A 12,522-nucleotide genomic window follows, 5' to 3' on the forward strand; every position below is an offset into this window, starting at 1 on the left:
TTAAATATTTGATTTCACTTCAATATTTACCAGTTTAATGGGTACCTAATCATTTAGGATTTGAAACATACTTATTAGTTATGTCATGCTATAGTCCTCCTTAAATTGGTTACCATATCTTACAAAAAGTACATTACTGGCTGAATAAAATATGTAATCAAATGTCAATGCTTAACAACGAATTTTACTTAATTGGAGAAAATATAATGGATTATCTCCCCATGGATTAAGTCTTATTAGAGAGGATTTATTTGGGTTATGGAAAGGTCATAGAGACCAAGGATTATTGTAAGGTTAATGACTCGTCAATTATGAGTCATTGTATGAAAGGTAGACTGCATTGTCTGTACAGAAATTGGGGCACTTCTATGGCTGTATAATACAGTGGCGGATCCAAACATTTACAAACGAGGGGAAAACATGCAATGTACAGATATATTTGTTTTAATAATTCAATGCAAAATAAATATTGAACGTAATTGCATTCTGAAGTCTAGATGTATAAATACAAAACAAAAATACACATTCACACAGATTCTATGTTTAAATTAATTCAATTCTGCATGCACCTTTATTTGTTAATGTATACGACTAAATCAAATAAGTGCTGGGAAAATACGAATACAGAAACGAAAAAAAATGCCCGTCACTTCACTTCTTAGTCCACAGTGGTGTTTTTCTTTTTTTTTTGGAAAGTGTTAATTGCGTGCAAATTTTGGACGATAATGATCAAATAACAGCCCAAAACTGCCCTATTGAAAATGTCTAGATCCTCCCCTGGTCCTAAATTAAAACTACAGTCGACTGCAGTTTTATCAAACTGCAGTCGACTGTAGAGAATAGCATCAAAAAGTACATGTATATAAACTGTGACTACCTTAAACGTCTTGACCACTTTTTAATAACTAGTCCTAAATACTTGTAAAAGTGCGAATTACTTATCATAAGCTTTTGAAAAAGTTTATACACTCGTATTTTTCAAAATATGTATTAAAATGGATCTTTAATGGGACATCGCTAATTATTTAAATCTACAAAGTCTTATAAAATGCGAATACATAATTACGGGAGCCTCACGGCGTCTTAAAAACAGGCAATAACTAATTTAGAAGTAGGGAGAAAAAAGTAAACAAGCCGGGACACGCTACGCTTGTTTATTGAATCAACACCTATAATTTAGACCCAACACAATATCCGCTTTTCAATCAGTTTAAAGGCCGGCATTGTTGACAGCCTACTGCATATGCTTTGTTACCTGTTGATTGCGTACATTGTTTGAGTCCCGTTAGATTTCACACCTGACGGAGCAGTTTAAATTTAGAAATTTATCTTTTATTCGAGTTTATGAATATTTTTCGTACGATTGTTGTAGTGATAAAGTTAGAAGATGATTCTTACCGGATAATTTAAATCTGAAATTAGAAACCATATTTTTGTTGTTGTGACTGGAATATTAATGATGACGGATGTAAGCGATCAGTCGTTCATTATTGTGAAATATGGAGGTAAGATATAGTAGTGAACACATTTATAGTTTCAGTGGCGGATTCAGGGAGAGGGTTCCGGGGGTTAGAACCCCCTTATGTTAATTTCGAATACCCTGTCAAAATCCAAGTTTGAAACTCACTAGAAAGGGCTAGTTACTAGCAATTTTTTTTTCTGTCTACAACTTTCTTTATAAAACAAGGCTTAATCCGGTTAAGTTGTAGCTGTGGTCTTTGTCCCACTATCAGTTATGCAGTTCCACTGAATACATAAAAAAAGAAATTATAGTTCGACTGCATATTTGATATTGAGAGCAAGTCCCTGTGGTCCGACAAAAAAGTTTTTTTTTTGTGTACGTAACACAATCATTCATTTCCTAAAGAAGTTCCATAATTCAATACGTCTGTGATAACTTCTACTTTTATTAATTAAAACCCACTTTGCTTTACGTTGGGCCTGAAATACACGCGGTCTTAACTTATTGCTGTGCAAATAAAAACTAAACCGACCCCCTTTCCTCCTTGCATGTACATTAAAGTTCAAGAAGTTACAACCATTAGGGTGATGCCATTCTGTCGCTGCCCCCACAAAATAGAAAAAAAACCTTCAAAATAGGTTGTCGTATTTGTCAAATACATTAAAGTCACCTATGCAAATACTTGTTATCTTAAGACTTCACCGTAGAGATGATTGTTGTGCTAAAAACCATGCAAGTTAAACAAACCCACTTTACGAAACCTTACAGTAGTTCAGTTACGGATAAGATCCCGCTGTTATTTTTGCATAGACTTGATCACAGGCAGACTTTTCTTTTACTTAAGCTCTCGACCAAACTAAATCAATTCTCTTTTAATACCCTGAATGTGACATACAAACACGAACCATCAAAAGAGCTTGCTTAGGTATTAAAGAAGATTCTGTCAAATGGAAAATAGATGATATATCACTATTTATATTGGCTTAATAAATATCTTCTTTTCAAATGAATGGAATGGTCGCGCGATGATCAACTAGAAGCCCACTTTTAGGCGCCACAAATGTTTAAAGTGTATGACCATAAAAAACATAGGAAATGGTTAGTAGTTGCGACGTTGAAAGAAGGTGAACCGGAATATAGGTCTTATCGTTAGTGTGGATCCAAAGATTTGGAATCGGGGGGTTCCATGCTATTATTTGCTCATTTCTGTCCAAATATAGAACGAATACAAAAAACTGCTCCAACAAAAAAGGGGGTCTGTAGATGGAATCCCCCCGGATTTGCCACGGAGATGCAAACTAGGCTACTTTATATGCAAACTCCGGTGTTGTTCGTCGTCTTCGTTCTCCGTTTGTGAATGGTGATGCTCTTTTACTACTTCTAATGAATTGTTGCTAAGTATTTAAATGTAAATCATTCTTCTCGTTTACAAAGGATGTACGAAACATGGACGGGATTGTATGGGTTTCCTATCGATTTCACCACCACGTGGAACTGAAATCTGCAACCACCAATCGATCGTATATTTCCTATTGTATTGGAAATCGGAATCTGACCCGGTTTTTATTCTTGAATACCTGAATATTACTATAATTAGTTTTCCATCAAATGTTGATTTAGATCAATTCACAATAAGAAAAGTCCTGATACGTTTTGTCTTGTATCTTAAATTGATTTTCGAATAGTAACTTTGGCTGTAAACAGCAGAAAACAGTTGAACAAAGTAAATGTTTTCTTATAGAATATATTTTGTATATTGAAAAAGAAGGATTAAATTAAAGTTCGACGATGCATTTTGTGTGAACTATCAAAGGTGGAAACATATGGTGGCCTTTAATAATTGAAAAGTTTAGAATATTCCATTTCTTGCCTTAATTGAATTTATGGATCAGCGAAAATTGTATTCCCGCTTTCGTTTTTCAATTGTAGCACCCGTCAAAAGTGTATTTCATCTCTTCCTTTTTTCGGAAAATTTGGTTAATTTCGTGCAAAATTTGGCACACTTAAATTAGCAATAATGATCTGTGTCCCTCTTTTCTTCGAATCTGCTCTTAGCTGTTTTTTTTTTAAATTGACTCCGTAATTGGGTAATAAGGGGGGGGGGTGGGCAAAGAAAAAAAATCTTGATAGAATCATCGGTGAGGTTCACGAAGTAATCCGAATTTGCTAGGGGGTTTGGGGCATGCTCCCCCACCAAGAAAATTTTGAAATATTAAACCTCAAATCCTGCATTCTGAGGGTATCTTCAACAATTTTTCAACAATTTTTAAAAATTACAATATTCTACGGGGCGGCCCCCCGGGGCCCCCTGGATCCGCCACTGGAAAGTCACTATTTTACAGAAAGAAAGATCTTAAAATGTCCTCTTTGGTGATTTCGCCACAACACAACTTAAAAAAGCCTTGAATCTCTACATGTGTATATGTTATTTTAGATGACGAAGAGGCCTTGTTTAATCCATGGTGTACGAGCCACACATTAATGGAATGGATCAGACGCAAGTGTAAATGTGACGATGACAGTAAGTATATATACAACATGTACAGTCATACGCGGGCATGCAACGCACGTGCAGTTAAAGTAGTTCATGCGTATAACGAGAATAGGTATGGTGTATGTCAAAGGGACAACAACCCCACCGGGATGAAAATGTCAGCCCAAGGCCACCCATTGATCTTGAAAGAGCGACGAGAAATCCCCCGTACCACAGGACAGGCTGCAGCTGTTTGTATTATTATTTTTTTTTTGTTTATCAAAGGTTATGCTCTATATTAACCGTTGGACCATATGAACACATTTTGTGTCTTTCTGTCTGTACAGGTTTATTACTACATGTACGTAGAAACATGGACCTCTGATTTTGTTGCAGTTTTTTACTAGATTTTATATCAGTTGATTTGTCTTACATCACAGAAACAAAATCAGAAAAGTTCACCTGTTCTAAAATCTGGTATATTTCGGGGTGGAAATATATACTGTACGTTCAAGGCTTATACCTAATTTCAAGTTTCAACTGCAATAGAAAAAAACCATATTGTCTACTGAAAGCATTTAACTAGACAATTGTTATGGGCTATGGGATATTTCAAATGCCCATGACTTCCAGGTATTTCATGTCACGTTCGTGAAAATATGACATGGACTTAAATACAGAGTAGTCTCATTGAAAAGGGAATTTAATTGAAGGTCACAGATAGTCATCTGAGTTTCCATGTAGTTCCCTAATTAGAATGGGCTCTAGAGGAGAAATTGTGCTTACAGGCTACGTATATACACAGCCAAATGTGCCACGTATGATAATCAGAAGGTAATGATAAGATGATTTACACATGATAGTCATTTGATTATCATGTGATTCTAATTTGTTGATTTTGTCTAGGAAACATCGATTCATATGATAACCATGTGTTGCAACCCATATGGTTCTCATGTATGGCACCTTTGGCTGTGTAGACGGACAATCTTGTGAATTCCTTTGTAACCCTAAACTTCATTTTGGGAAATTAAAAACACAACTTGCTTCCCCTTTGCAATTTTGAAAAGCACAATCCAAATTAGCATACTTAACATGAACCAAGCAATGGATAGTTGTAGCAAGTTCCAAGGAGTTCATTTACTTCAAGACTTGAAGTCCTGGAGTTTCAAATCAATGGTCGAGTTTAGGAAAATAAAGTGTCAATGAAAAGGGCTTAAGGTCCAGGTCCTAGCGATTGGTAAATGAAACCCAAGCCCCTATTTTAGAAATTTAGGGTACGGACCTAGGACTTCCACTAAAATGAACCCGAGTTCCATTATAGACATTCAGTGTGGGTTACCGAAAGTTATTAGAAGTATTTTATCAGTCAATTCAATCAATTACCGATACTTGAAAGCATTATATTTGTGAATGGCTTAGTTAAAGGAGTGTTTACAGTCTAGATTGATTTAGATTTAAACCCATTATGACACTTTGACTTCGATTTCAAACAATATACCATTTATTATATTGATAAGTTGACAAAACCACAAGAGATAAGACAAGTCGTTATGAATTCAATAAATCACAGTCATGACTATGTTCTTGTGTGATGTTTTATAGGTCTTTTGGTATCACATTTTATAGATTATCGTATTTTAGTTGTTGACTGTGGTTTTTCAAGGTTTTCATGTTACCTAGCCTCCTCTTTAAAGAAGCTCGTGCTTGTCTCAAGCTTGTCTTTCTTTCCTGCTTGATCTATCATTTATTTTTCAATCTTCTACCAAGAATCAATACCTCCATTCTAAATTATAGACCCGTAAACAAATGTAATAAACGATCTCCTACCCCAAAATAAACATTATTTCAAAACTAAAAAAATAACACTGAAACAATTAATGAAAAACAATAGCGAAAAAATCACACACAACAATTAAAATTCTTCAAGAACATGAAAGTATAATGAATTATCAAGATTTTTATGAAAACTAGACCAAAAGTATTTATTTTGTAAGTGATTTTTTAGTTGTGATAGATCTGGTTGACTTGGATGGACAAGTCCGGAACCTATCTGGGAGAAGTAAAGAATACGCAAATGAAATCCTCAACGGCAGAGAAACATACATACTCATACGAGTTGAAAGTAAGTATTTAGTGCACTTCATGAAAACTTGGTCGAGAGAAGGGGGCAGGGCAGGTTTTGTTAATTAACACGGAATCATTCGAAAATGGTGCAGAGTCGTTTCATACACAACCTTCATGAGGGAACTTTCGTCTTTCAAACAGTTAGCTCAATAATTGTGTTTATATGCCCGCCGGGGTTCCTCATAAAAGTGGGAGTACTGAGACATTATTTGCCATTTTATTGTCAATTTTACACATGCAAATGACAATTTTTCCAACAGAAAGGGAGTGCCAACCCCCTGCACCCCTTCTGGATCCGCCACTTAGGAGTTAATTTAAAATATTTATTAGTAGAGTCACAGTTGGTCATTTATTGGTCAGTGTCTTTGTATTCCTTCAGTTAGTTAGTCTTCTTTGTTTCCTTGGGTCTAGGATTTGTCCCTTGATTAGTACTATCATGTTCCCCATTCTAGTAATGATTTCTTTGCTAGCTGAAAAGGTTTTAGAATGAGAAAACGGGATGCAATATTTACTTCCACTTCAGAAGTCAAGCTACTCAATAAGCGAAATAACATAAAAATGTGATATCTTCAAATTATTTTACAGGACATAAATTTATCCTTTGAAAATCTTATTGATGGAAAGTAATAACATTTAATATGTTTTAGGATTAAAAGACATGTTCAGTGCAAAATGTAAATTAGTCTTTAATATCACAATTTGTCCAGATAGATATTTTTACCTTATTTTTTCCATGTTTTTCACTGACAAATACGTTAGGCCAAATAAATAAACTCTTCGTTTTTCACTGACAAATACGTTAGGCCAAATAAATAAACTCTTAGTTTTTCACTGACAAATACGTAAGGACAAAGAAATAAACTCTTAAACAAATAGCTTAAATATTTTATTAACTTTGAAATTGTCTGAATTCATAAAATTCAGTTAACATGGAGTTTTAAGGTGTGTTTTGAGGGGTCCTAGATTACTTTTTTGCCATATAGTGGTTTAATTCACACAGTTTACCAACTAAAGGGGACGGGGTAAAGGGGGGGGGTTAAACCTTTGAAACACCTGCTGGGCTATATTTGACCCTTTCAGGGTAGCCAATGCATTCCCATTAGTCTTCTTTGTAGTACTTGCATTAGAGTAAGATTGGATGAAAACAAAAAAAAAAAAAACGAAAAACCATTTGGTTATCTTGATTTGTTTCTCAAGTGAAACAAAAATAGTTTTAAGGAGGTAGACCTAGGGTAAGGGACATAACACTTGAAATCAGTTTGTTTGTTGGGGTTTAACGTCCGAGCAGCAATATTTCAGCTATATTCAGACGAACTTGTAATCAGTGATATGTTTGATACAAACAAAGGCTTTGGTGAAACTGAATATGATACAAACTTGAAATCAGTGATATGAAACCAAATGAAATTAATCTAAGTTACTTTGATGCATACATGAGATTGATATAAAGAGCCTGAATACAAACATGCCAAAGATTTGTAAGAGTTGTGTCCCTTACCTAAGGTCTTCCTCCGTAACTCTTTCAAAATTAAATAAAGGGAATAAATTTAATAAAAGTATTGGGCATTGAAAGGATCTGAAAGATTGGTAAAAACATTATATTTTTTGGCCTTAGTTTAACATCTAAATAATATATTGATACTTTAGTTGGCATGAATAAGATTTAATGCCCAAAATCTGCTGATCACCTTTCAATTTTTTATTTGATTTTATTCCAAACACTTGAAAAGATCAAAAGGATACAGCTTTTGAACCAAGGAGCCACACATCTTATAAGTGTGTGTATTGGGTGTTATTTATGAGACAACTGATTTGAAGATAAACATTATTGGCAATAAGTGACACATTTATTGAATGCAATGATTCTCCTAAGGCTACTTCAGGGCTTCAAAGTGCCTTTATATAACTGAAAAGGACACAATATAATGCCCTTAGTTCATGTGTACCACAAAAAAGCGATCTGGGATTTTGTGTTAGGGGAAACGTATATAGAATTAAAAGCTTAGGGATGGGTTAGCCACTATTTAGAATAACTTGATCTTTATACTGTTCAGATTTTTTAGTGTAATTAAAAAGATGAGTACATGTGACATCCCAACTGCCCAACAATTATACTTTCAAGAGTGGTAGAAGGAAAAAAAATTATAATGTTTCATTGTTCAATGAAGTTTGGTAGGTATTTTCCATGTGATATATCTCAAATGCATTTGGATAGAAATAATCACAATTTTTTTTATTAAAATATCTAAAACTTGCAATATATTTTTTGGGGTATGAGGACTTTGACTAAGATGGTCCTGATTAGGGAAACACACAAAATGTTATTTTTGGCCTAACTTATTTCAAAGAAACTTGTGTCAAAAACTTTTGAAAGTAAAGACTATTTCTCTAGGAAAAAGTGAACTTCCTGCACTTTAGTCAACAGTTGTGTACTATTATTTGTTGGCTTAAGAACACGTTTAAAGCATAAACATCCTGTTATTTATTTACATGAATGTATTTTATCAGCATTATAAGACGTTTCCTAAGGCTATCCTATATTAGTTTCATGTTCTATACATATTTATCAAATTTTTGTACTTAAAAAGTTTTTTTGTTTTTTTGAAATTCAAATTAAAAAAATTCTTGAAAACTGAAAATATACTGGCTGGAATATTTCAAATTAAGAAGTTATTTTTTAACAACGCAAAACTGATACTGACTTTGATAATACATTTACATGTATTCAAATCCTAAACTTCTAATATATTAAACTTGAAAAACTGTTAGTAAAACTCACTAAAGAGTACTCTTTGCACTCCAGAAACCATAAGGTCAAAATATAAACCGAGTCGTCAAACAGGAAGCTGGTGTTGTACAAGTCTGAAGCCAATTCCAACAATATACACAGCCAAATGTGCCACATACCATAATCATATAGTGCTAGATTCTTATGAAAATCCTATAGTAATCATACGATTGTCATATGTTGAATTAGGCTTGGAAGCATATGAAAGAGTAATCAAGGGAACCAAGGTTATAGCAGTAATCAAAAGAATGTAATCCAGGGACAAAGACCAGACATGGAAAACAGACATACACAACAAAGAACAGAAAGTAACTAAAATCAAACATACAAAGTAACAAAAGCAAATGAGCAACTCGGACTCCACTAAAACCTGGGAGAATGGACCAGGTGCACTGGTAGGGTAAGCGTCCTCTGCTTTTCTAGAAACATCCACCGAGTTGCTCATAAAAAGTCAAGTCCGAGGTAGACGAAAAAGGAAAGAAAACTATGACACGTTGAACAAATCAGTTTTCATAGCGCAGATAAATACACCGTAACGATCCAAGAGTTCATGATGACGGCCATAAAACTTTTGTAGTGATGACTTCAATCTTATAGCAACGTAACCCTGCTCCTGAAGCCTATTTGTTAGAATTTTAGCACGATACAAAAAGTCTGCATAATCTCGGCAAGCTCTGGCTTAACATATGAGTTATGATATGAACACTCCATACACAGTTGCTGAAGGGAAAGGAAAGTTGACAATTTTGAATGAAAAGTCATCAAGTTTGTCGTAAAGTTTGGTCAATAGTTTTCCTTTACCATCAATTTCTAAGTGTAGGTCAAGATATAGTATCCTTTATCTCAAGTTCTTTTGGGTAGATGTGATTTATCAAATTTCCAAAATTAGGATTCGTTGTCTATATAGCGGAAACTGAGATTACAGGATCTCGCTTAACAATATTCTTTCTTTCGGATCAGATCAGCTATAAAATCAGCCTCATAAGAGTGAAGGAATAGGTCAGCAAGTAGAGGAGCACAAAAATCATGCAATAATCATATGTAAACTGAAACTTATGATTATTATATGTATCATGATCGATTCATATGATTATCATATGTTGAAAACCATTCATCAATGATTCTCATGTGTGGCACTTTTGGCTGTGTAGTGTAACCATATAAAGCTTCTGTAAAAATATTAGTGGCTGTGTGTGCTAAGATGAAAGGACAAACTTACGGGCACAATGTAAGAAAAAAACTCCATACCTACTCCATACAAAATTGTCAAACTTGACCTGTATTTTAATATTTTAGTCTAAAGAAGTGAGCAACCTTAGTTTTCCAATTCTAACAATAAAAAAAGAAGTTGGAATGTGAGAAGAAATGGTGAAAATTATTTTTTTTACTCTCAAACTATCAGTTGTGGGAGGGTATGATAACCAAGAAATAGTTTGGAGTTGCCTTATATATTTATTTTATGCTTCTATCTTCCAGGATGTAATGATGGGAAATTTTTGTATACTTCACTACTCAACAATTTAGAAGAGTTTAATTCTGAATTAATGGGTAAGTACTTGGTGATACAATGACCTAGCTTATAAATTTGTCTTCATATTTTTATTAGTCAAATGAAGTCTGTTTTCAGATGCATCATATCCTCTATTGAAAAAGTTGCATTCCGTTCATAAGGTATAACTCTAAGTGATGAAATATACTGTGAAAGTACTTTTATTCATGGGAATAAATTTTCATGTTTTGTCAGAATTTTGTGGATTAAGAGCCTGAAGAACTGTACATTTTCATGGTATACAACACAAGTGAATCATTTATGCAAAAAAAGTAAAAGGAAGGGACAAATCTTTATCATGAAACTATATTACAATATAAATGTATGGGTAAACCCTAGCTCATGAGGTGCACATGAATAATATGTTAATAAGTACAAAGTGTTAGCAGCATCCTACTTATGTAGATCCTCTATCAATGAATGGCTCAAAATCTTTCTGTTAGAAGTGACATGTTTTGGGAGTGATGTATTAAGTTAGGATGTGTATGTTTGAGCTTTTAATGTAAACACACATCATGTGTGATAGAATTAAGTTTCACATATTCCCATTGGTCTAGACATCATCAGTGTAAAAACACAGCAGTGCATCACATAATTTGAGTTAAAATAACTTCATCCCTCATACACAAAGGCAGCAGGGCCTAAAATCATATTAATTCATTTCTATTCTCTTTCAGTAAAACTCAACAGTATGTCCCGACCACAAACTAGGACTAATAAGAAATCAAAGAAGCCTCCAGCAAAAACAGCTAAAAACCATAGAAATGAATCACCCCAGAAACGACCAGGAAGCAGTGAGAAAAAGAAAAAATAAAATGACTAAGTGAAACCATTCAATTGACTGTGATACCATTTCACTTTAATAATGTTTTCTTAAATTACCTCCCTTTTTATAGTTAATACAGTCTCTGTTCAATATTCATTTATTACTCAATTTGAAGTTTTACAGTTTAAATTTTTATGTAAAAAGGATGATGTTTTAACAATGTACTCATTTTACAATTTCTATTTAAATTGTAGAAAAGTTAAATGATTATTCCTTTGATTATTGTCTATACTGTTACAGGGAATATCAGGGTCCCATTTTTACATTTATCTTTTTATCTTTTTACTGCTTTTGGGGTAACATAATTGTCTTTTCATATTTTTCCAATTTTGCCAAGATGACCTGCTGAACCATTTATAATTCACTCTGAAATAATCATGAGAGTAAAGTAAAGAGAGACAACTCTACTCACACCAGCGAAGCAGAACACATATTGAAGGGTATAACCATTAACCATGACATTTTTGCTGCTGATGAATTTATTCTTTATACTGTTGTTATTTATATTGTTGAACCATGTATAATTAAGAACCATATGAAATAAACATGTCAAAACAAATGTTTTTCACTATAATGATGAAAGCAGGTAAAATAAAATTTTCAAATATTCTGACACCCTTACATTTTCCTATGAAATATTCCAAACTCACAGAAATTAGTTTAAGGCAATGCAAATAAAAAAAATGTGAGCACAACTCACAAATGAATATCCCCTGCTTCCAACATCAGAAACCATACGGTCAAAATATTTTAAAAAGTCATTTAATATAAAGTTGATGTCATTCAGGTCTATATAAATAAATCCCAAGCTTAGCGCTGCTGCAGGCCTATTCTTTTGACACCCTGACCTGCACTGGGCAATAGTCAAACAGTATCTAACTTTACACACATTTACAAATTTTGTTCCATTTCACCTTTTTCACAAATTTTTAAACCGTCCAAAATTTAATTTCCATTTACAATCAAAAACTATTCTAATAGGATTTTTATCCCACACTATAAATATACTATAACAAACCAATTTTAGCTAAAGAAGATAATTTCCTTGATGAACATAAGATTTTCCAAAGCTGGACACTTTTTGTCAATAAGAATTTTCCTACCAATTTTACTTGGTTAAAAATCACTGCTCTTCACTTCCTGTTAATCATCAATAATAAAACATTGATGAAAGGATGAAGAATTTGACTGATATGTATGTTTAATGGAACTTCTCAACACATTCAACATTTTTTGACACAATACTGCAAGAACTTCATTCCCTTCATATAATTTATTACCAAACACCTTCAAGGCC

The 12,522-nt window shown here is 33.5% G+C and overlaps 1 protein-coding gene across 1 annotated transcript; it reads left to right on the forward strand.

Annotated features, from left to right (window-relative positions):
* Positions 1-1,217: 1,217 nt before the first annotated feature.
* LOC148607600 (uncharacterized protein CXorf65 homolog) lies at positions 1,218-11,784 on the forward strand. The gene is made up of 5 exons (XM_088544733.1): positions 1,218-1,505; positions 3,897-3,983; positions 5,944-6,060; positions 10,327-10,398; positions 11,077-11,784. The coding sequence occupies exons 1-5, from the start codon at positions 1,457-1,459 to the stop codon at positions 11,211-11,213; spliced, it is 462 nt and encodes a 153-aa protein (XP_088400859.1). The 5' UTR covers positions 1,218-1,456; the 3' UTR covers positions 11,214-11,784.
* The last annotated feature ends 738 nt before the right edge of the window (positions 11,785-12,522 follow it).

The sequence above is a fragment of the Perna viridis genome, chromosome 9 (genome assembly GCF_037379345.1).
Source record: "Perna viridis isolate PV_CMFRI_1.1 ecotype Kerala chromosome 9, ASM3737934v1, whole genome shotgun sequence".
Lineage (NCBI taxonomy): Eukaryota > Metazoa > Mollusca > Bivalvia > Mytilida > Mytilidae > Perna > Perna viridis.

Excerpts from the sequence above, each read along its gene's own strand:
- LOC148607600 (XM_088544733.1), top strand. The coding sequence starts at position 1,457 with ATGATGACGGATGTAAGCGATCAGTCGTTCATTATTGTGAAATATGGA. Across the intron at positions 3,984-5,943 it reads GTGTAAATGTGACGATGACA|TTGTGATAGATCTGGTTGAC; the intron begins GTAAGTATATAT and ends GTGATTTTTTAG. Across the intron at positions 6,061-10,326 it reads CATACTCATACGAGTTGAAA|GATGTAATGATGGGAAATTT; the intron begins GTAAGTATTTAG and ends TCTATCTTCCAG.